Source organism: Girardinichthys multiradiatus, chromosome 5, assembly GCF_021462225.1.
Source record: "Girardinichthys multiradiatus isolate DD_20200921_A chromosome 5, DD_fGirMul_XY1, whole genome shotgun sequence".
NCBI lineage: Eukaryota > Metazoa > Chordata > Actinopteri > Cyprinodontiformes > Goodeidae > Girardinichthys > Girardinichthys multiradiatus.
The window spans coordinates 15,808,297-15,832,813 of NC_061798.1; the positions used below are offsets into that span (position 1 = coordinate 15,808,297).

Here is a 24,517-nt window from a genome sequence, read left to right on the forward strand (position 1 = left end):
ACATAGCAGACAGGTCAGGGAGAAAGTTGTGGAGAAGTTAGGTGATAAAACAATATTCCAAGCTTTGAACATCTGTTCAACCCAGCATCTGAAAATGGAAAGAGTAGGGCACCGCTGCAAACCTACCAAGACATAGTCTCCCACTTGAACTGAAAGTCAGGGAAAGGAGAGTATCGATTTGAGAGGCAGTCACGACACCCATGGTAACTCCGGAGGAGCTGAAGAGATTCACAGCTCAGATGGGGTAATCTGTCCACAGACCAAGTGTTAGTTGTGGATTCTTCAAATCTGACATTTATGAAAGAGTGGCAAGCAGGAAGCCACGGTTAAAAGAAAGCAAAGAGAGGATCTGTTTGCAATTTGCCTTGAGTCGTGTATGGGACACAGCAAACGTCTGGAAGAGGGAGCTCTGGTCAATGAGACCAAAATAGAATTTTTTAACTTACATGGTATGTGTGGCAGAAAACTAACAAAGCGCATTGCCCTAAACACAAATGGTTAAACATGGTGGTGGCAGGATCTTGCTGTGGAGTTGAAAGTCTTAAAACTGAGTCATGCAGCAGGATGACCCTAAATATACATACAAAGCTACAATGGAATGATTTAGTTCAAAGTATGTGTTATAATGGCCCAGTCAAAGTCCAGATCTAAATCCAATTGAGAATTTTTGGTAAGACTTTCAAAGCGATGTTCACATATGCCGTCTTTCCAATCTGACAGAGCTTCTGCTATTTAAAAATCTAATATAAAAATCTAATTTCATTTTCTTTCAACTTCACAACTATGAACTATAGTGTTGGTCTATCACATAATCCCCCCAAAATCATTGAAGCTTGTGGTTGTAAAGTGATAAAATTTGAAATAGTTTAAGGGGTTTGAGATGGCAAAATAAGGGCTGAGAGAAACAGATTAAAGCTAATTCTTTAATCTGTTTAATCTCTAATTCTCAAACGCTTATTATCGACAACAGGGCGCAATAAATCTATCTGCTCTTTGTGATTTTGTTTCTCTGGCAGAGAAAGGATGTGGAGTCTCCTCCTCGCATCACCAGCATCCCCAGCAATCCCAGCCCCGCTACCTACGACAGGAACATCTTCCTTTCCCATTCCTCTTCTTCGTCTTCCGCCTCCGTGCATCCACATTCCTCCTCAACACTTCCCCACCAGTCCAGCTCCCATCCTCATATCTCCCCCCACTACTCAACCTCCTCTCTTCCACACAAGCACACATCCCTCTCCCTAAACCAACAGTCCTCCCCCTCCGTCCCTCGGTCCTCCAGATCCCGGACATCCTGCATCCCTCCCACCCCGGCACCAACTGCTCCTCTGCCCGTCTGCCCCTCACATCAGACGGGCATCCGATACGTGTCCCCCTCCTGCCAGGAGCCACACTCATACATGCAGGCCCAGTCAATCAGGTAAGAATAGTATTGAACTTTTGACAAGAAACATTCAAAGCCTCAGTGTGTCCGCATAATAAGACAGAAGTCAGGCACCAAAAAGATCTGAACAAAAACTCCTTGGAATACTGATGAATTACCTCTTAGTCACCTAAGTAACTGCAGAGCATTTGTCACCCAGTGCAGTCTTCACTTTAAGCTTCAGGCCTTTGTGGTTTCCCATCTTACTGACAGATCAGAGACTTGTAAGTGGTGGCGTGAAAAACAGGATCACAGATCTGCAGGACATTAAGCTGCCTCTTTATCACCTCCTTCATGATCTTTTAACTCAGCACTCATGGACACAAGGTGGACACTGAAAGACAGAGACCCTCTGAACATGCTACTGAGCTTTGAACCTGCAACCTCGTGTGACACCTTTCTAAAATATGGCTTTTTCCCCCCTTATACCTCCTAAGGATCTCAACTCCCTAATTGCCAAGGCAGTATGATGATAAGTTAACAAGAGAGGTTCTGAGAAGTTCTGTCCTGGTTCTTCCTGTTTCCCTGAGGTGCTGCTCCAGTTTCTTTTTCTAACCTCAGGGCATCAGATGTAGAAATGTCTCGGTCATAACTGAGCTGCATCATCTGTGAGAGCTAAACACCTTGATAAAAATGCTCCTTCTAATCCGGTGTTTATATTTTCTACACCCTACAGGATATTACCTGAACTGTCACTCAGCACCTAGAGCTTCTCACTGAGTGTATTAATGTCACACAACCAGTCAGGTGAGAATCGAGTACATTAAACTATAGCAAAGTACATACAAACGGCGCCCTTTATGTCACATTGAAATGTTTTCAGATCACTGAACTGATTTTAATATAGCAAAAATTAACCTGAGGAAATGGAAAAATTATTTTTCAAATTACTACAGGAAATAAGCTATCCACACCAACCTGACCCTATATTAAAAAGTAATAGCACCCTAAACCTAATACCTGCTTGTGCAACTCTTGGCAGCATCAAGCATTGTGATAACTGGCAATGAGACTTTCACATCACTGGAGGAATTTTGGCCCTCCCTGTCGAAGTAAATTGCTTTCATTCAGACACAATTAAGGTAAAGTCACAGCATCTCAATCAGATCTAAGTCCAGACTTTGACTAGGCCACTTCAGAAACTTCTTTTTTATAGCCATTTAGAGCGAGACTTGCTGATGTGCTTTGGATCATTGTCCCGCTGTGTAACACAAGTGCACTTGATGGCTGGACATTTTCTGGAACAGAGCAGAATTCATGGTCCTAAAACTGTAAAGCAGCCCTAGACCAAAACAATACCACCAACACATTTGATGTTCTTTTTCTTAAATGCTGTGTCATTTTTATGTCAGATTTAACAGCATTGGAGGCAGTTATTTTTATACATAGGGTCAGGTTCGTTTGGAAAGTTTTTTTCCTATAGTAAATAAAATCATCAGTTGAAAACTGCTTTTTGTATTTATTCAAGTTATCTGTAATGTACATTAAAATTAGTTACCTAAAATATATAAGTGTGACAGAAACAAGCAAAAACAAAATAACTCTGTAAAGAAGCAAAACCTTCTTCATGGCCTTTAAAATATGATTACAAAATAAATCATAATCTATTCAAAAGAAATTAGAGCTATTTTCCTCTCCATGAAAATATGTTTATTACAGATTTAAAGAAGCACAAAGATTCTGAATATTTCTAAAATGAAGATTTATTCAGCACCAGTCAAAATTTATTAAACTCAGTTAAGACTAATAAAAAAACTCTTATATTTTCAAAGGTTAAATTTATTATTAATCACACTAAGTGTATCTCCTAATAATTTAATTAAGTAAAACATAACACTCAGCAAAGAAAGATAAAATGCTAACACTAATTATTTTTTTATGTATTTGGGACCAATTTGCCAGTGGGACTAGAGATGGAAATTAGCCACTTGGCTATAATCTCCTGTATTTACAGGCTAAGGTTCATTAATATGTCTTGTCCTTAGAGGAGAAGTGATGTGAATAAGAAATTCAACATTAAATTATTATCGTAGCTTTTTAAAAATCCAGTTTTAATTAAAAGTTTAGCAATCTCTTAGAGGTTTGCAGAAAAAGTCTTAGGGCTTAATTCTGGGTTAGATTAGATATTAATTTAATAGGAGAAATGAAACAAGGGAGGAATTCAAAGTTTTGGAACCAGAACCGCCATCACAGAACAGGAAAAGAGAAGTGCCTACTTTGTTGTCCGAATTGACTTGGGTTTTAATAATATGGCTTCCACAGTCCTGTTTCTCAGGTTGGCTGATGAGGAAATCTCGACACAACCGTTGTGGTTCCAGACTCAAGATCCCTTGGAAACTGGAGGGCTGTTTGAACTGGTTTATTTATGTCTTGGAGGTTTCTTCCTGTAGATTCAGAACTGGGTGACACTGGACACGTGTCTAAGGTGGAGGGGAACTATGCAAAAATCGCTGCAGAAATTTTGCTCAAAAATTAGACAAAGCAAGGAGTGCAATGCAGGCAAGAAGCATCTATCTCAAACAAATCTCGAGAAGGAGATCTGAGTACTATTTTCCCAACATTAAAACAGTTTTTAACAAGGCTAAAGCCTTTACCCCATGATTCCCTTTGTAAACATGCCATGGACCTGCTCCCTGCCTAGAACCTAAAGACCTTACCCTACTTCTCTAGCTCAACTGAAGGTTATGAAACAGTATCTGGATTCTCAAACCCTGGAAGCATTTATCCACCACCTCCCCCAAAATGGTAAATGGCCTGCACTTGTAAAGCGCTTCATCAAGTCCCCAGAGACCCCAAAGCACTTTACACTACAATCAGTCATCCACCCATTCATACACTGACAGTGGTGAGCTACATCCAAACCACAACTGCCCTGGGGAAGACTGACAGAAGTGAGTCTGCCATACAATGGGCACCACTGAACCCTCTAACCACCATCTGCAGGCAAGGCTGGTGAAGTGTCTTACCCAAGGACACAACGACTGAGACAGACAGAGCAGGGGTTTGAACCGGCAACCCACCGGTTACAGGACGAACCCCTGCCACCGTTGCCCCATCGCTTTTGAACCAAAGGTTTTGCTTTGGTACTCATAAGCCTGACATGGGTTATGGTGACTTTAACAACATTCCTACACATACAACCAATTGAATTTTAGTTTAATATATGTAATGCTTATCATTTTGGTTGGTAAATGAAGGAGGATGAGTTGAAGATTCATCAGAGATCCATCTTCCTGTGAAGATAATACCACCATCCTCACATGACAGGCTGCCCTAAACTATATTTTGTTTCATTACCCAAGTTGCCCTCTGACAAGAAGACAGCTGAGGGAGTGTTGGTGCATTGTTTTCTTAGTTTGCAAAGAGAATATGTTGTTTCTGACTAATGGCCACATCTGATGTCACGGTTCTCAAGGGTTTCTGTTTTTATATTGTACCTCATGCCACAGTCAGACTTTGTATGAAATGTCTGCCCCTTGAAACGTGTAATTTGTTTTTGAGTCACTGAACGCCTTTCTAAGCAGCGAACACCTGATTTGGGCTGAGCATAAAATCTCTCTATTCTCATCAACTGGTTTGCAACCTTGTCAATGCATCTGTGATAAAACAGCCTCCACTGAAGCAATCTTCCAGCCCAGAAACGAGATGCTACCTTATATCTTGCCCTCAATTGTTGTTAGTACCGAGGAACCAACCAAGACAGAGATTTTAACTTTCTACACAAGATTTTCACTGGACCTTGTCGACATAGTAATCTGCTGGTTCTGTCTTGTTTGTTTTAGATGTTTCTCCTCATTCAAAACACCTACATTTAAATAAAAGGCCCCTAAAGAACTCATTGGCAAAGATTCCTTTAACTATTTGAATCAGCTACGTTAGAGCAGGGACACAGCTAAATCACTGTGGTTAAGGCTGACAATACTGGACAAGAACATCATGATACTTCAGGAAAGGTTTTTTCTCTTCCAGCAACAGCTCAGATCAGAGCTCATCAACTCCTGGTCCAACCTGGGCCATCCAGGGACAGTGTTTTTGGGGGATATCTTAATGAGATTTATTTCCCCATCCACATTTGTGTTCTTGCTCTTTTGTTTTGTAATAATCTCCAATGTGTATTAATGCAGTGTCCTTTGTTCCTTATGTATCAGTTCCTCAATGATTTACATCATTTTTGCATTTTTAAATGTAGGCCTGTTTCCATTCTCTACCAACATTTTCTTGTCCTCCAGAGGATCTGAAACTGTTTCATTCACACATTAAATAAGCATTTTTTAACATACAAAAAAAATATGCTTTCTATGATTTACCGTTTGTTCTGTTCTGGATTCATAAGATTTACAGTGCCTTCCAAAAGTATTTACACCCGATGAACTTTTTCAACCTTAAAGATCAAATTATTTTATGGGGATTTTATGTGATAAACTGACACCAAGTAGTCCATCATGGTGAAGCATAGGGGAAAGGATATGTAGTTTACCATTTTCTCAAATAAAAATCTGAAATGCGTGGAGTGTGCTTACATTCAGCCCTATATCAGTTGCTTGTAGAACCACCTTTCGCTACAATTACAGGTGCAAGTTATTTGGGGGTTGGCTCTACTAGTTTTGCCCTTTTAGAGGCCAAAATCTTTACATATCCATTTTTTTGAAAAAAACAAAACAAAACTGAAGCTCAGTCAGCATCTGTGAACATCAGTTTTCAAGTCTTGCTATCAATTCTTAACTTGATGTAGGTCTGGACTTTGACGGGGCCATTTTAACATATGAATATGCTTTGAACAATTTTGTTTAGGGTGAACCCCTCAAGTCTTCTGAGTCATTACCAAGTTTTCTATCAGAACTGCATTGTATTAGGCCTTATCCATCTCCCAATCAACTGCCTTAATCCCTACCTAAGCATGCTCAGAGCATGATGCTGCCACCACCAGGTTTCAGCGTTGGGAGTCTTCATTGTGTTGCACAGCATTAGTTTTCTTCCACACAAAACATATTCCATGTAGCCCAAAAGTTACTTTTTAGCCTCATCTGATCATACCACCTTCTTCCAAATGTTTGCTGTCTTTGGACATAGCTTGTGGCAAACTTTATGGAGGACGTCATATGGCTTTCTTCTAAAAACTGCTTTCTGATTGTCTTTCTTCAATAAAGGCCCGATTTGTGGAGTCCACAACTGTCCTGTTAGATTTAGGGGTATAAGAGTAAAAGGGGCTGGCTACAAATGGACCCCAAACCTTTACAATTTTTATGGTTTAATTGAAAACCATATATCTTTTTCCTTCCACTTAACAATTATGCACATTGTGTTGGCTGATCACATAAAACCCATTTAGAAAACATGGTTTGTAGTTGTAATGTAATGAAATGTGAAAATGTTCAAGGGGTAAAATCTCTTTTGCAAGGCACTATTCATTCCATGCAGTATTCTAACATCAGCCATAATTATATTTGTTTGTGTTTTGTAGAGGCCCATACCTGGAGCAGAGGGGGACAGAAGGGCTGAAGCAGGAGTGGTTCACCAAATACTTCTCCTTCTGAGCACAAATAACACACACCAAAAAGCTGCAAAATATCTCATATAAGGTTCATTGCTTCTTTTACACACACACACACACAATACCTTTATAGCGCAGCAGTTCACACAGACACCAAGAGACATATTTATGGGCTCATCACCAGCAAGGCCATCTCAAGCATTGCCTCAAAGCTCAACCAAAAAGTGCTTCTCAACACATGCCTGACCTCTTCTCAGAACATAAGCCTGCCAGATAAAACTTTCTATATTCAGTTTTTTAAGGCAGTCTTCCTTTTTTAACGCAGCTGTTTCTCTTATCCCATCACAGAGTTACTCCGGGCAAGTGAGCCTTTTTTTTTTCTAACCAACAACAAAGAGTCTCATAAAGTGTGGAAGCGTGTAACATATTCAACCCAGAGCCACATAAAGATGGAAACATGAGACCCACGATGTGTTTGTTTCGATGCAAAAATGTATGATACTGTTAATGAAAACTGAATAAACATATTTTGTTTTTGTAAGTGCCTTTTCCTTGTCAGTTTTGGGTGTATTTGTCACTGTTTTCATCAGTTCACAGATGGAAAAACTGAAAGTCAAACTGCTAGAAGTACTTAGAGAGAACATTTCTTTTTAAAGTCTAACCATGGGTTGGACTAAACTGAAAAAAATGTCAAAATGTAACTTGTGTATCCTAGGAAATGACACATTTTGTATAATTTACACAAATTATTTGGAATATTGTCGCTGTCAGGCAGAGACCTTGCACCTCCATTTTTAGTTGTTCCTCTTTTGTTTGTGGCCCCCTCTCTGGATGGGGACAGGGGTCATTGGGGGCTGGGGTCGTTCGGGTTTGGGCAGTGCCGGCACGTCAGGGCTGGTGCTGGGCTGGTCTGCCTGTCTCCACCCCGGGAGGAAGGGGGCCCCTTCTTGGGTCCGGGGGCTGGTTGCGCCTCTAAGGTATCGGTACCTGGACCTGGGAGTATAGAGTATGTATGGGGAATGTGAGTGAGTGTACGACATCCATTGTTGTGTGTCTTTATGTTGGGTGTGAGTGTTTTTATGTGTATACATGAGGATGGGAATGTGTGGTTGCAACTGTGTGCGCATGTTTTTGTGCCAGATTGAGTCTTGGGCTGCTCCCTCTCCCCTTTTTGATGGGAGGCCTATTTCCACCCTGCCAAACTTCCTCCCGTTGGCTGGTTTCTCTGCCTGTTGGTGGTTCTTGGTGACCAGGGCTGGGTGCTTTGGTGTGTGCCAGCTCACCCCTGGTAGCTGCTTGCTGGGGCCTGGGCCCCCTGGCCCTGTTGGGCCTCTGCTTGGGGGGTGATATGCCACTGGGTCTCGGGGTCCATGGCTGGATCTGCTCCGGCATAGACAGCTGGCAGCGGGGCCTGGGGCTTCTTCACTGTGGCTGCTGGGTGGTTCCCCTGAGGCTCTCCTCTGGGGGGGGTGATAGCAGTCCCGGCAGTGGTCCACCTGGGGTTCCCGTGCTCTGGGGGGCTTTTGGATGTCTGTTGCTCAGATGTCCTTTGTGTCTGTCTCGGGTCCAGGGGGGCAGGTCTGTGGCTCCTCCCACTCGCTATTGCATATTTTTATAGAGGAACCTTATATACTCAAGCGCACTTACACCCACAGGTGTTTGGATTCAGGTGTCAACAGATACACAGATGTTCTATACTGAGCCACAGTTACCACCAAATACATCTTGCATTCATTAGTACCATGCACTTTTTGGTAACATTGCTGATTACATGTTTCTGCAGGTGTAGAAGCAGTCTTCTGGTATCTTGTATTCTCTTCATTCTCCTCTCTTTTTTTCCCTTTTGCTACTCTGCTGGACAGGACATGGTGGAAAAAAACCCCAAAAAAAACCCATCTACATACAGTGGAAGTGATCACATTCCTCATAAACTTTTGCTGCAGCTATATGATTAACACTGAGATGATTATGACTTAATTAAAAGCTATTTTCACCTATGTGACATATATTCATCTAGAAAAAAAAATTATAAAAAAGTAAAAAAGGTGCAAAGCCCTGGTTCCATAAGTGTGCATATCTTTACTCTATGAAAGCACCTTTTATACCATTCAGTCTTCTTGAGTTCAAATGTCACCAGTTATATTGTATCTAGTGAACCTGAAATTTTTATTTAACCTTTTTAAGACAGGTCACCTCGTTCACAAGAGAGACCTGCTACAAATACAGTAGCAAGAAAATTTAAATAAATTATGAATTAAAAACAAGCACAAAAAGAGTGAAATAATCTGTTGTCTCATTAGGATTTTATATTTGCATTCTTTGCCTGAAGTCATAGGTTCAGAATAGTCTTAATTATAAGTCAAGAGAAAATACAAAACAAAGTTAGCAATACTCAGGCGAGACAGAAACTGGTCAGAGGGACTGGCATCAGGTCGACCGCAACACTGAAGGAGCTGCAAAATTCAACACTGGCTTTGTTCCCCATACCTGGTCTAAGGGGTGGAGTTGTGAGACGGAAGCTTTTGCTTCCAAGGAAAACATCCAAGTCCAGCTAAAATCCACCAGAACCTTGTAGGAGGACGTGTTATTAACCTGATCAAACCAAAGTAGTAAAAAAAAAAAAAGAAACAACATACAAATGGTGAAAGATGGTGGGGGCAGCATTATGCAGTGGGGTTGCGTTTCTTCTGATGGAACTTGGATTTAATGAAGGTGGATAAAATTATAAAGCGTTGCAAAAACCAGTCATTCTAGATCTGAAATGCTGAGCTATCTCTAGAAAGCCAAAGACGAAGACATGTTGAGCATTACAGTGAGTTCAGGCATACACCTGAACAAACAACAGAATAGCTTCTGAAGAAGAAATGTAGAGTTTTAGTGGCTTAATCAAAAACTAGAACAAAATCACAGAAATAATGTGAGGAATGTGGGCAAAAGATGTCTTCAGACCCAGTAAGGGGACTGTAAATCCAGTGGATTGTAATATTCTAGAAATAACACTTTTGCCTGGCAGTTTTGTCTTTACTGTAAAACATAAAATTTTTGTTTTTTGTGAAATATTAACCTAGAACTTAAGAACAATTTAGTCCCACAAAAAAAAAAGCAAAAACCACATTTTAGTGAGTTCAAGATTCCTCCTCCTATAAGTAAAAGCCATTTAAATGGTGTCTCTCTGTGCTTCCAACTCTATTGAAACATTGGGCAGTTCTGAAGAACATCTCTGGCGGAGCCGTAGTGGAGGACGTCGTCAGAGAAACGAGTGAGTTCCTTCCGCGCGTCCTTGGTGCCCCTCCCTCTTACGCTCCTGTATTTCATGGAAAGCAGCTTGGAGCACAAGTAGTGGAGCCACAGCACGTTGGTATGAGGGTGGTAGCTGCTCCACTCGTTTCTGTAGAAAGAAAAAATAAACAGGAACAATCAATCACCAGTACAGCTCAACACCAGCAAGATCCCCCGGAAGACTGGCAGGGAATTTTCTGTGCGTGTCGTACACCCAGGTACTATCCCAAAGTTCTATGTTTAAAGAAAGCCTTATTTTTGTCCTAAAACCAAATCGAGGTGGAAAAAAAAGCTGGACTGAGCTTTCCAGACCGAGCAGAGTCCTGATGAGAAGTTTCCATCTCCTCATCATGGGCATGGATGTCATTAATCTTGTGCTTTTTAAGATGCATTTGAAACGTTCTTTTGTTGTGGTGGTTAAACTTAATTAAGTGCACGCGTTTGAATTACCATAAGGTCCTAACAATTAGAAACGTCTTCTAGTAGGTTGCAGAGAAGCTTCTGGTATACTTCTTGCTAGATGTTTGACCAGCCTTCTCATGAGAAATGATAGAAATGTTTTTAATTGGTTTGTTGGTGGGTTTCCTGTCACGGACCTGGCATTAAAGCATGATCCATAAAAGTTCAGCAGGGTTCAGGCTATTCCAGAAGGTTAACGTCAGCCTGCTTTTCCCATTCTGAAACCAACTTTGACATGCGTGTTTGGAATCACCCAATAGTGTCAACCTGGCTATTGATTTGTGGTGAAGTTAGACCTCCTCCATTATTTCCCCCACTTTGTGCAAGGCACCGGTGCCAGCGAGACTGATCCTTGGCATGATGCTTGACAGTCAGTACAGTGTTTTAGGGTTAAAAACCTAACTTTGACCCCTCCAAACGTAATTTATAATTGTGGCCAAATAGCACATTTGTCTCATGTGACCATAAATTTATTCTCCAGCAGGTTTTTGGTTTCTACACCTGGGGGGGCTCAAGTTTTAGTCGAACTTGAAGGTGATGATTCTGGAGCGAGCACCGTTTCTCACTCGGCACCTTCTACATCGGTGGTGTCGAGCTCCATTCCTTGCGGGCCACTCTTCTATTATAAGACGTGGATCTGGTTTGAAAGTACCTGAATGAAAAACGTAATTCATTATCAGGACACTGTAGAACTTGACTAAATGTCCTTACATCTCCAGGTTACAATTTGTATCAGATGGTTGAACAAACTGGTTCTGGAATACAGTAGACCCACATTAAGTCCAGGTCCATGCCAGAAAACCAACCAAGCATGTACAGTATAGTATGCATTATGATGATTCTTGTGTGATCTACAGAAAATTCCAAGTTATTTCATTCAGTTATTGGTTTTTAAGTCACTAAAGTTGTTTCCTGTATAATCAGGCTGCCCTGAAAAAGAACGGTAGAAATATGCCATTAAAAGCCCCAGTTGTTCTATTCATATTCGGGAGTGCAGGTGAAACCTCCGACCAGCACTGTTGCGGCTGCAGAAACAATAATGCTCTCATTAGAGTGAGTTTAAATCTCCAACCAGTGAGAAAAGCTTTTAATAGATAGATTTAGTTTGAGAGAAACATCAGTATCTAACTGTATCCCACTGTTTTCACATTTATTCTCAAACCAACGGCTGAAACCCTCAGGACTTTTTTAGCATGCACCAACATCTAACATTATTCATGAAGCCCCCATCATGCAGCATGCACAATCACCCAAATGATTATTTCTAAAAAACAGAACAGCTACGCAACACATGGGCGGCTGAGGTGCCACTGACCCGTTGTCTTGTCTCATCAGTCTGTAGATTTCAAATTGGTAGTCTCCCTGGCCCATGAAGAGCTCCTCATCATTCGAGATGTCACAGGAAACCGTCAGATCATCTGGAGGGAACCCACATGTTCTTCTGTTTAGGCTAAACCATGCAGCATTACATGTGCTGCATATAACAGTAATAAGGATACAATCACTGGAAGGGTGGGGATTTGGAAAATATTAGAACTGACCGATTTCTAGCCTGGAGAGGGAATAGTCAATGATGCGGACCAACACGCCTTTGGTTTCTACGCTGTGAGCTGTTCCATCGAGGAGGAAGCTCCCCATCTTCTCTTCAGTTGTTTTCACCAGCACATTTCCCCAGTGGAGGTCCCTGAAACAGATATTTAAAGTTGGTTTATTTGTTCAGTATTTTAGAGTTATTGGGCATCAGCAGATAAAAAATAAAACTAATGGCTAGAGATGCAACAATCAGTTGTTTAGAGATCATAATTGGTCTAGTTGATGATCTGACGGTCAAATACTGACCTTTCGTTAAATGCATCCCATTGTTTTTGGTCTATAAACTCATCAACCAGCATCTACTTTGATTTACTTCATATAAAATACTTCATATTTTATATGAAGTATTAACCAGTTAAAAGTCATGGACACATGCTTTAATTCAGAAATGGGAATTATCCTGTAATTCAAGCATTATACTGGTCTTCTCAAAATATTAGCATATTGTAATAAATAATGTAATGATGAAAATTTAACATTCATATATTTTAGATTCATTGCACACTAACTGACATATTTCAGGTATTTTATTGTCTTAATACGGATGATTTTGGCATACAGCTCATGAAAACCCAAAATTCCTATCTCACAAAATTAGCATATCATTAAAAGGGTCTCTAAACGAGCTATGAACCTAATCATCTGAATCAATGAGTTAACTCTAAACACCCGCAAAAGATTCCTGAGGCCTTTAAAACTCCCAGCCTGGTTCATCACTCAAAACCCCAATCATGGGTAAGACTGCCGACCTGACTGCTGTCCAGAAGGCCACTATTGACACCCTCAAGCAAGAGGGTAAGACACAGAAAGACATTTCTGAACGAATAGGCTGTTCCCAGAGTGCTGTATCAAGGCACCTCAGTGGGAAGTCTGTGGGAAGGAAAAAGTGTGGCAGAAAACGCTGCACAACGAGAAGAGGTGACCGGACCCTGAGGAAGATTGTGGAGAAGGGCCAATTCCAGACCTTGGGGGACCTGCGGAAGCAGTGGACTGAGTCTGGAGTAGAAACATCCAGAGCCACCGTGCACAGGCGTGTGCAGGAAATGGGCTACAAGTGCCGCATTCCCCAGGTCAAGCCACTTTTGAACCAGAAACAGCGGCAGAAGCGCCTGACCTGGGCTACAGAGAAGCAGCACTGGACTGTTGCTCAGTGGTCCAAAGTACTTTTTTCGGATGAAAGCAAATTCTGCATGTCATTCGGAAATCAAGGTGCCAGAGTCTGGAGGAAGACTGGGGAGAAGGAAATGCCAAAATGCCAGAAGTCCAGTGTCAAGTACCCACAATCAGTGATGGTCTTGGGTGCCGTGTCAGCTGCTGGTGTTGGTCCACTGTGTTTTATCAAGGGCAGGGTCAATGCAGCTAGCTATCAGGAGATTTTGGAGCACTTCATGCTTCCATCTGCTGAAAAGCTTTATGGAGATGAAGATTTCATTTTTCAGCACGACCTGGCACCTGCTCACAGTGCCAAAACCACTGGTAAATGGTTTACTGACCATGGTATCACTGTGCTCAATTGGCCTGCCAACTCTCCTGACCTGAACCCCATAGAGAATCTGTGGGATATTGTGAAGAGAACGTTGAGAGACTCAAGACCCAACACTCTGGATGAGCTAAAGGCCGCTATCGAAGCATCCTGGGCCTCCATAAGACCTCAGCAGTGCCACAGGCTGATTGCCTCCATGCCACGCCGCATTGAAGCAGTCATTTCTGCCAAAGGATTCCCGACCAAGTATTGAGTGCATAACTGTACATGATTATTTGAAGGTTGACGTTTTTTGTATTAAAAACACTTTTCTTTTATTGGTCGGATGAAATATGCTAATTTTGTGAGATAGGAATTTTGGGTTTTCATGAGCTGTATGTCAAAATCATCCGTATTAAGACAATAAAAGACCTGAAATATTTCAGTTAGTGTGCAATGAATCTAAAATATATGAATGTTAAATTTTCATCATGACATTATGGAAAATAATGAACTTTATCACAATATGCTAATATTTTGAGAAGGACCTGTATGTTGAATTCAAAACAGCTGCCCCTTTAATAAGCACGTGCATATTGTTTTTTGTTTATTTTTACATTTTATTTCTTTAAAAAAAAAAAAAAAAAAAAAATGACAATTCAGGCCAGAAATGGGCATCAGCCAGGAAGAGCCTGATCGGTGCATCTCTACTGAAGGCCTTGAAGAATCAAAGATACATCAGTTTTTACTCCACCTGTGTTCGAAATGCAGCTCCTGCTCAGCAACAGCCAATGCAGCGGTGACCTGATGAAGGATGCTCTTCGCCACCACTAAAGACGCCAACTTACAACGATAATGGCTCGCATTAAAGCATGTCAGACATGATGAACAGTGTTTAGGAATGTTGTGTTTTCATGTCACATCTGAAGAAGCTAAACCAGTGGGGTCCAAAGTTGGTTCTCAAGGGCGAGTGTCCTGCATGTTTTTGATTTTTCCATGGTTTCAAAGTATCAAATGACTCAGCAGAACCTGATTTCATATTAAGGAGCAAATACAGCCATTTGAATCAGCTCTGGTGCAGCAGGGACACATCTAAGACATGCAGGACCCTGGCTCTTGAGGACTGGAGTTGGACACGCCTGAGCTAACGGTGATGCATGAACCGTTTAAAGTTTGAAATACCAAAGCAGATCATCTGGACTTACTATTCCATTGCTGTTCTCCAAGTCAACGCCTCCAAACTCAAACTCAAGGATTATGAATAACTGATCTTTCTCAAAGAAATCTGAGCAAAAACACACAAAAAGACTCCATGAAACATTAAAACAAATGCTTTTACATGGAGTGAGATTAAACCCTATTGTTCATTTGGCAACAACAATAAAATCTGAACTCTTTCTATTTTCTCCACAGAATTATATATATTTTTAAACAAACCTGGCCGGTCATTCTCAGATCCTTTGCAATGGTCAAAAGCATCCCATGCTTTCAGCAAATCTGGTGGGTAGCAGCCCTGAACGCAATGAAGACTATGAGGAAAAAACACATCAAGTTAGAAAAACATAGATGAGACCTTCACAACTGAAAAAAAACAAAAAAAAAACTTACTCCTTGAGTCCAATAAAGCCATGAGTCTGATTCTGCTGGTTCTCTTTCAGGCTGCTTAGCTCCCTGGTAAAAAAAAACAAAACAAAACATCAGCAGTGGTCATCAATGCAGCTCAGCGCAAAAAAGTTTCCTCATTAAATCATGAGGTGTTCGATGTTAGCTTTCTACCTGGTATACCACTCACTTGGAGATAATAATCTCATGGAGAATTTCTCCAAAGGTCTTCTGGTCCTCTCCATTCACCTTCTCGCTGCCCTCTACTGGAATTACCTGAAAACAAAATGCATTAAACCAATAATGCTCTTCACTGTAATTCAGTAATATATTACAGTCATTCGTGTGCTTCGTGTTCAGTGCAGTTTAGTGATTAGAATACATGTAAGATATATTAATCAAAGTAGACAAAGGAGATACGGGGTTCCCACATGTTCCCTTGTCAAAATCCCAGACTGGGTGGGTGAATAAATGGTCGGATGGACAGAAAGACGGTTGGTTGGGTGGATGTTCAGACAGACAGATCGTTGGATGGAGGGACCATGTATGAATGGATGTTAAAAAAAAAAGATGGATTATTAAAGTAAAAATAGATGGACAAATAGATGGAACGGTAGGCAGACAGACGGCTAAATTAACGTTTGGATTGATACAATTTTTTTATTAATAGGACAGGGAGTAACATCTGGAAATGCTGATATTTTTCTATTCTGTTTTATTTTTCAATACTGATGCAGACCTTGGAAATACTCAAATGAAAGTCAGCAGGAAGGCTGTACATCACATTTTTGGACTAGTGAAACTTCTGCAATTAAATTGAAGCATTTTAGGGATACATATAAATGCACATACTTTGAGTGCCACCATGTCTCCTGCGTCGTTGATGGTAGAGAAGACCTCACCAAACGTTCCCTCACCAATCTTCACACACCGTTTCATACGATGAGGGAGAATACACTCTTCCCAGGACAAAGGACACTGCTGGCCACATTCAGCATACACCTTTTCTGCATCCGTCAGATCTAAATCTTCGCACACAGACTTAAAAAAAATAAAAAATTAAAAGATTACATTTTTCCAACCAAATGTCTGCAGGTGTGTGTGGTGCAACAGTGTGTCTTACCAGGGAGTGCTGGCTCAGTAGCTGTGACTGGAGCCGCTTGGGGAGTGGAGTGCGTCGGGGCGTAGCAAAGAGATCCTGGCTGATGTCGGCTAATGTCGTCCTTCCAGGAGTGCACATCACTGACCGGTCCAAACTCCTCGGAGTGAGTTGTACTAATAAGAGGAAGGGAAACAGAGTCAGTCAATCCCAATGACACTTAAAACTTAGCGTCACATAACTTAGAAATGCTGTGTGCTTTTATTACCCATGTTCTTCTGATGAACAGAGAGGGCAGCTTTGAGCCGGCTCCAGGTGTGTGTGCTAGGTGTGAGATCAGCCAGCAAAGATGACAGGTTGAGCCGCCTCGTCCTCAGCGGAGTGAAGAAATTCACTGCAGCTCCCAGCAATTTCTACACACAGGAGTGGCAACACATAAAATCCTGTCACAACAGCGGCCTTCATAAAGTTTCCATTTCTACTTGTTTTGTGATGAAGCCAATAGTTGTTTGGACAGAATACAATGTCATTTATCAAAACCAGAACACCTGCGAGAGCGCCTCCCAGCCAATCATCTGCAGCCTATGTGATCTGTGTACCAATGAGAATCTACAAGCTCTAGAAGAGAAATTAGACACGAATTGGGGTCCTGGAAAGCTTTTGTTAAGCAGGGACAGGGAATCCAATCAGAGCAACTAGGAAGATCACTAAAGCTAATTAAAGGGCTATCTGGTAAAAATAACTGTCAGCGGTTAAAGCTGTGTTAAAAAGGGCATTCCTGGTAGAAAACCTGTTGGTGACTGATGAAGACTTGAGGGGTTCGCCTTCAAGCTGGAGATGAAACAGAATTGTTTAGCTCAAAGCATATTCATGAATTAGAACGGCCTAGTCAAACACATTCCTAAATTCACCTGAAAATCTCCGCTTTCAAATTTGTAGCTCTACAAAGAAGAAAACCACATCAGATTTTCCTTCCAGTTCACACATTAATGGAAACCCACTGAAGCTTTTTGTTGCAATGTGACACAATGTTAAAAGGTTTGTGTGAATACCAGCAGTGTACCTGTCATCAGAGCAGCTCTCACCTTGGGCTGATTGTGCTGCTTTGAATTCAGCTCGCTGATGCTGCAGTCCACAGCTGTGCTGGTACTGAGCTGCTTCCCATCCCTGCTCCTGAATGCCAGCGCACCGGCAGCTTCTTTGTTCTTCCAGCGATTCACACTCATTCCGCTCACGCACGCCTTCCTTGTAGTCCCGGTCCTGTCCGCTGACGGGCTCCCCCGCCTCCTCTCTTTGGCGGCCAGAGACCTCTTATTTCTCTTGGGGACACTTCTGCCAGACTTTTCTACTTTTTTGCCAGAGCTGGCTGAGCTGCTGCTTTTCGAAGCGATTTTCAAAGAGGTGGTGTCTTCACTGCACTCACTGTCAGTCTTTGTCTGGTTATCACTGGATGAGTCTGAGACATCGGTTGATGATTTAGGTCCGCCACCTTTTGGCTGCAGAATTTCTATTAACTCTGATAAAGATATTCTCTTTGCTTTAACAACAGCTTTAGAGGTCAGACATTTCTCCTTTGGCACTGATGTTAGTGCTGCTGCCTCATCTGAAAAGTCTGACTCAGTCTTAGCTTCCGGATTGTGTTCAGACTCTGTGAGAAGCACCATGCCTCTCATCTTTTCAAGGTGGTTCAGAGAACACACCACACCAACCCCCTTACACTGGGTGAAACCGTGGTCATGCAATTGGGACAGTGGGAGGTTCTTAATCCGAACAAAGCATTTCTTTGTGCATTTGCTCTTTGCCGTTTTGGCCTCTTCATCAGTTAACTGTGTTGGCGCTGCATTGCCACCTGGTAATTGCGTGTCCATTATATTCTCATAGCTGCTTTGTGTGTCAACAACATAAATCACTGATTCTGAGCTCTCCCTGTTTGTGTTTCTGTCTGAGAGTTCAGGCGATTTGGAAAAATTGACAATATGACAGTCACTCACTGAAGCTGATGTGTCACAATCAATAACTGATTGAACATGACCTCTGGTTTTATCGGTCGTCACGGAGACACTGGGATGAGCTGATCCTTCTGAGCAAAAGCCAACAGTCTGAATCCCCTCTGCAAACGGAGGCGATCCTTTTGTTTCCGGGCCTGATTGCTCCAAACAGGATGAGTAGGTTGTTTGACTATAGAGCTGAGTCATGGAGAGGATGTTTAATCTCTGCAGCTGAACCCTGCAGGTCTGACTCAGACATCTCTCCTTCAGACCTTCGATCAGCCACTCTAACCCTCCTGCTGCAGACACGAAGAGACTGCTGCTATCACTGTCTGCAGAGAGTAGATTTACAGTGGCTGATTTGTTGCCCTCCAAGTCTCCGCGGTGGCGTTTGGCTTTGCCGCTGCAACCCCTTCTGTCAGGCTCAGGAAATAAATCAAGAGACTGCTCTTCATTGTAATGCAGACTTGATTCTTTCTGCAACTTCTCCACATAAAGTGACCCTGGCTGTCGCAGTGAATCCGGGTCTTCTTGGAAAGTGCTCAACACACCTATAGAGCTGCCCAGTGCAGACGGAGGAGAGGCAACCTGACTGGAGAATTTCGGGTGCTTTTGCTTGTTGAAGTTGGGTGCTGAGGGTGTGGAGCAGAAAATGGGTTTACTTGGAACGGGTCCGAGGCTGTTTTCGGCTAACTCGTTGAGGGAAATCTCTCTGAAAGGGTTGGTGTTTGTTGCAGCATTCACTGAGCTCTCTGCACTCGACAGCCCGAACGCTGGGAGGAACCTCCGCCTCCTGGAGGGTTGTTGATTTACGCTGGCTCCAAAAGGTCCAGAAGTGAAGTCTTCTGAGGAGTTGAGTAAACTGACTCTTGCTGAGGGGGGTCTGGTTGAAGCCACACGTCTGCGACGGGTTACGAAGCGCCCGGCAGACCGAATGTGAACACTACAAAAAAAATGAAAAGGAGAAACAAAGATAGTATCTGCTGCATGGTTTTACAATCTTCGACAAGTAGTCAGACTGAGCACTTACTTGGAGTCCACCTTTGTTTTTGCTTGGATTTTTTGCAGTTTTGGTGCAGCTGTTTCCCTCTCACTCTCACCGGTGTTAGAAACCCCCTGACCTCTCCGCCTTGTGAAAACAGGTGCAGAAGCTAGCCGGCTTGTCCTGATAAAGTTCAGATCATTTCAGTAATACAGCAACAAAAATAAAATTTTATTATTGATAGGCAAGCAACTTCTTCCAAAATTTAAAACATCCCACAAGGCCAATGCATCTTTTAAAGGCAAAGTAAAAGGAGCTAAAATTGATTCAATTAGCTTAAAAGCATGTTAGCATAAAATATTTATATGAATCAAATGTAGAAAAAAATAAAAAGAACTCTGTTCCAACAGAGACCTGGCTGTTTTTCTACGTTTCGCGAGGAAGGAAGGCGCCCCCATGATGTTCTCCCCATTGCTGCTGGTCTCTGAAGGACACAGAACGCCTTTCCGCTTGCTACTGGGAACAAGATAGACAATGTCAGCAACAACTTACATACTAGTGATGCAGAGGAAGAAAGGATGTTCTGATGTTGATGGTTTTACAGCAACTTTCAGTATATTAAAATATGCAATGCCCTGAAAAATCACAAACTTGAATTTGTTATATTAGGATCTTTTAATGTTAGAGAGAAACACAAAGTTGCTGGACTGAAACCTGTTTTTTCATTGTTCTTGCAATGGTGACAATAAAGATTGATTATTTTTATTTCTCTTACACACCCCGTTTTCTTGCTTTGCACTCGACGAGGAGGAGAGGGGACAATGTTCTCTTCATCACTCGTGTTATTCTTGTCGCAGCTCTTCTCGGTCAAGCACAGCATGGCTTTTTTCTTGGCCGGACGTTCTGTCCTTCCACCGCCAGTCCTTGTGTACTTTTCCCTATAACAATGAAGACACAGGGACATTTAAACAAACAAGAGTTTGTTGATCAGAAAAAGCTCTAAATAATACCTAAAGCAGAACTGCTTTCTTTCATATTTCAGCAGCTAAAATAATTTAAAACCGTGTTTATTTTGCTGTTCTATTAACAGGAATTTGTTTCTGACAGTAAAATCAAACTTTAGATATTATTTACTTTCTTAAACATTTAAATTCACATTAATAAATCATTGTAGGAGAATGATCAATATATTTGTCAGCCCATAAACTAGGCAGATGTTTGATATATCAGCCATTGGGATAGAGCGCGTTCAGTTCAGTGGATCTCTAGAAAGGCCTGTTACTGACAGTTCGTCGGTGTAGTAGCCAGGAGAGAGAAAGGGTTGCACAACCACTGGGTGCTGCGTTGGATCCTGCAAAAGGCCAGAAGACTGAACTGTCCAAGTTGAGGATGGGTTGGACGCTCTGGGCCCGGGTCACACAACATTTTAGTGCACTGTCTTGGACAAAGGGAAGAGAAGTGATTTTTTTCCGCTCTTTGGAAAGCCTTCCAGTCTGGAATCTTGCAGCCAGCAGATCACAGAAAGATATACAGGGGTTGGACAATGAAACTGAAACACCTGTCATTTTAGTGTGGGTAGTTTCATGGCTAAATTGGACCAGCCTGGTAGCCAGTCTTCATTGATTGCACATTGCACCAGTAAGAGCAGAGTGTGAAGGTTCAATTATCAAGGTAAGAGCACAGTTTTACTCAAAATATTGAAAGGCACACAACATTATGGGTGACATACCAGAGTTCAAAAGAGAACAAATTGTTGGTGCACGTCTTGCTGGCGCATCTGTGACCAAGACAGCAAGTCTTTGTGATGTATCAAGAGCCACGGTATCCAGGGTAATGTCAGCATACCACCAAGAAGAACGAACCACATCCAACAGGATTAACTGTGGACGCAAGAAGAAGCTGTCTGAAAGGGATGTTCAGGTGCTAACCCGGATTGTATCCAAAGAACATAAAACCACGGCTGCCCAAATCACGACAGAATTAAATGTGCACCTCAACTCTCCTGTTTCCACCAGAACTGTCCGTCGGGAGCTCCACAGGGTCAATATACACGGCCGGGCTGCTATAGCCAAACCTTTGGTCACTCATGCCAATGCCAAACGTCGGTTTCAATGGTGCAAGGAGCACAAATCTTGGGCTGTGGACAATGTGAAACATGTATTGTTCTCTGATGTGCTAGATGGGCGCGTCACTGCCAAGGACTACCGAACCATTCTTGAGGACCATGTGCATCCAATGGTTCAAACATTGTATCCTGAAGGCGGTACCGTGTATCAGGATGACAATGTACCAATACACACAGCAAGACTGCTGAAAGATTGGTTTGATGAACATGAAAGTGAAGTTGAACATCTCCCATGGCCTGCACAGTCACCAGATCTAAATATTATTGAGCCACTTTGGGGTGTTTTGGAGGAGCGAGTCAGGAAACGTTTTCCTCCACCAGTATCACGTAGTGACCTGGCCACTATCCTGCAAGAAGAATGGCTTAAAATCCCTCTGACCACTGTGCAGGACTTGTATATGTCATTCCCAAGACGAATTGACGCTGTATTGGTCGCAAAAGGAGGCTCTACATCATACTAATAAATTATTGTGGTCTAAAACCAGGTGTTTCAGTTTCATTGTCCAACCCCTGTAGCTGGTCAGCACACTCTCGAAGGTTCCTCTGTAGAATGTGGTGCGGTCGGGAGGGATGAGATGCGCCCTTCATAGCCGTCACAGGAAATGCAGGCGCTGCTGTCCTCTCTTCACCTGAGCTGCTGTCTTCTGAGACCAGGGGAGGTCATCTGGGATCTGCATCCCTAAGAACTTTGTGCTGGTGATTGTCTCGAGTGCAGTGCTGTTGCTGTGGAGTGGTGTGTGTTGGTGTCGATTTCTTCTAAAATCCACAATCACTTCATTCTTTTGTTGACATTGAGGATCATATTGTTTGAGCTACAATACGCAGTGCTTTAGGGATGGAACTCTTTGTCTGATCAGTGGTCGAAACGTGCAAAGTGTTTATTGAATTCACTTAGGAAGTCTGTCTGGTGCTGGCATGGTGGTGAAAGCTGCTTTATAAGCTGTGATGGACTGGATCCCTTTCCACATCTGTCTGGGGTTCTTGAGGTCATGGAAGAAGCGTTGTCCTTTCTGGCGGTAGGTTCGTTTTGGCACCCTGATGGCATGGTTGAGGTTAACACTGGCTGACCTCAGGGCAGCTGCATCCCCCAATTTAAACGCAGCATTCAGTGTCTCCAGCGTGCGGTGCACCTCCTTGGTCATCCAGGGTTTTTGATCTGCTTGTGTGGTGATGTTTTTGGTCACATAAACGTCTTCCATGCGCTTCTGGATGTATGCGGAGACAGTTGCAGCACACTCCTTTACATTGATGTGATGATTAGTTGTTGCTGCGTCCTTGAACACAGTCCAATTAGTGCATTCAAAACAATGTTGTAATGCTGCCATAGCTCTTTTGGGCCAGGTTCTCATCTGCTTCACACTTGGTTTGGCACTGATGAGCAGGGCTTTGTGTGTGGGAACCAGCAGCACAAAAAGATGGTCAGAGAAACCAATTGGGGGACTGCATTAAATGCCATCCTGATGGATGTGGTCTACACAAACAGAGTATTCATTCCCCTTGTGGCAAAATTCACATGCTGATGAAACTGAGGGTGAAATGTCTTATATTGGCTTGGTTGAAATCTCCTGCAATGATGAAAACGCCCTCCGGATGTGCTGTCTGTAGCTCATTAATGGAGTGGCACGGTTCGCCGTGGACCTCTTTAATGTCAACGCCTGGAGGAATGTAAACAGCTCTGATGCTGACCGTGAATAAATCCCTGGGCAGATAAAATGGGCTACATTATGAACTCAATGCTGTAGTGTTGCAACTGTTGTAAGGACGCAACATAAATTACAGTCTGTTCCAGCGGAGTGTTATTTCATGCTAACGGTGTCATCCTAGATCAGTGAATTAAAGCACATTCAAACTGATTCTGTTGTACTTTATGAAAAACAACCAGATCAATATAAAAAACAAAATGCAGAAAGCAAATGTAAACAGTAAGGATGACGGAGCCAAGATAAGACCCTGAACGCACCGTGTCCTGCGGGGTTTAGCGGCCTCAAACTCGGACATTTCCTCAGACGACGAGGTGCTGTCGAAAGCCTTCCTTCGGTCCGCAGGAGAAATCCAAGCGGAAATTTTTCGTATCCGCTTTTCGTAGGTTTTCAGAAACAACGGTTTAAGCGGCTTCATGATTTAAAAAAGAAACTTCAGCCCGAACCGTGTTTAGGATCTAAACTTGTCTAAACGAGGCAAAGACGACTTAAAGCCATCTGCCGTTGCTACACAACAGGAAATACGTTCCCCCTGAAAGCTGAATAAAATATTGCCACACCCACGCAGTTTTAATACAGAGCCTAACAGAATGATTTAGTCAAATAAAATTCAAACATGTCGTTACTGAAGTGTTTTCGCTATCAGACTCTCTGACGACCTGATTCTCCTGTCGACTCTCCGAAACATCCAACACCCGCTTCTCGTTCAAATTCCCGGAACACTGGTGAATGGTCAAAAACTGGTGCGAGCGTCAGCACAGCGCCACCTTGTGGATTGGAGTAAATACAAATGATTGAGGGAATTAAAAAGAATCAGCTTTATTGGCCACGTTTTTACGCAAAAACAAGCAATTTGACTTCGGTTTCCACCGCTCACATTGTACAAAAATTAAATATGAATACGTCGGCGTTGGAGGAAATAAAAATAAGGATAAAACCGATTTATAAAGAATAAAGGCAAGATGTGATAATGCAGTATGCTTATTTTGTTTCACAGAAGGGTAGCTTACTGCTCTGACTGTGAGGTGTTCATTATGTTCATCAGAACGACAGTTTGGGAATAGAACAGAATAAAGTTCTACTTTTTTTTTTTTTTTTTTTTTTTACTTTTTTAGGATAGTTAACATTTTTTTCTCTCTTTTCTTATTTTTGTTTTAGATTAGAAACAGTTTATGTGGCGGCTGTTTATTTCCAAAGAATGCTCTGTAGCGGCAAACTGAAGTCAAACGTCTAAACAGTCTGTGTCCAGGATATGTGGAGTTGGAGATGTCAACCGCCCTTTTCCTGTCCTAGACCTGGACAAGTCCCGGATGGAGA

The 24,517-nt window shown here is 42.3% G+C and overlaps 2 protein-coding genes across 4 annotated transcripts in view; one reads left to right on the forward strand and one right to left on the reverse strand.

Moving 5' to 3' along the window:
• fam184b (family with sequence similarity 184 member B) overlaps positions 1–7,453 on the forward strand; it is a 60,194-nt gene extending 52,741 nt beyond the window's left edge. Inside the window, exons 17-18 of the mRNA XM_047366219.1 lie at positions 1,017–1,417; positions 6,882–7,453. Coding sequence (XP_047222175.1) covers positions 1,017–1,417; positions 6,882–6,954 — 474 coding nt within the window. The 3' untranslated portion in view covers positions 6,955–7,453. The remainder of the gene's footprint in view (positions 1–1,016; positions 1,418–6,881) is intronic.
• A 1,739-nt stretch (positions 7,454–9,192) lies between these two features.
• haspin (histone H3 associated protein kinase) lies at positions 9,193–23,941 on the reverse strand. 3 transcript variants are annotated; one of them, XM_047366991.1, is made up of 16 exons: positions 23,860–23,941; positions 20,155–20,313; positions 19,790–19,891; positions 19,424–19,558; positions 17,491–19,336; positions 16,674–16,818; positions 16,430–16,581; positions 16,159–16,347; positions 15,497–15,582; positions 15,313–15,375; positions 15,142–15,233; positions 14,910–14,989; positions 14,459–14,547; positions 12,191–12,333; positions 11,965–12,067; positions 9,193–10,299 (listed from the first exon to the last, which is right to left on the reverse strand). In XM_047366991.1, exons 1-16 carry the CDS (start codon positions 23,886–23,888, stop codon positions 10,098–10,100), a joined length of 3,615 nt encoding a protein of 1,204 aa, XP_047222947.1. In that variant the 5' UTR covers positions 23,889–23,941; the 3' UTR covers positions 9,193–10,097. The 3 variants fall into 3 exon arrangements, with proteins under 3 accessions (XP_047222947.1, XP_047222946.1, XP_047222945.1); XM_047366990.1 differs by having other exon boundaries at positions 19,790–19,888; positions 23,461–23,918; XM_047366989.1 differs by having other exon boundaries at positions 23,461–23,918.
• Positions 23,942–24,517: the final 576 nt, after the last annotated feature.

What these genes read in the sequence shown, in the direction of transcription:
- haspin (XM_047366989.1), bottom strand. Translation starts at nt 23,618, where the DNA reads ATGAAGCCGCTTAAACCGTTGTTTCTGAAAACCTACGAAAAGCGGATA. An exon ending in GAGACATGGTGGCACTCAAA is followed by an intron (nt 15,583 to 16,158) that starts GTATGTGCATTT and finishes TTTTGTTTTCAG; the next exon opens with GTAATTCCAGTAGAGGGCAG. An exon ending in CCTCTCCAGGCTAGAAATCG is followed by an intron (nt 12,068 to 12,190) that starts GTCAGTTCTAAT and finishes GGTTCCCTCCAG; the next exon opens with ATGATCTGACGGTTTCCTGT.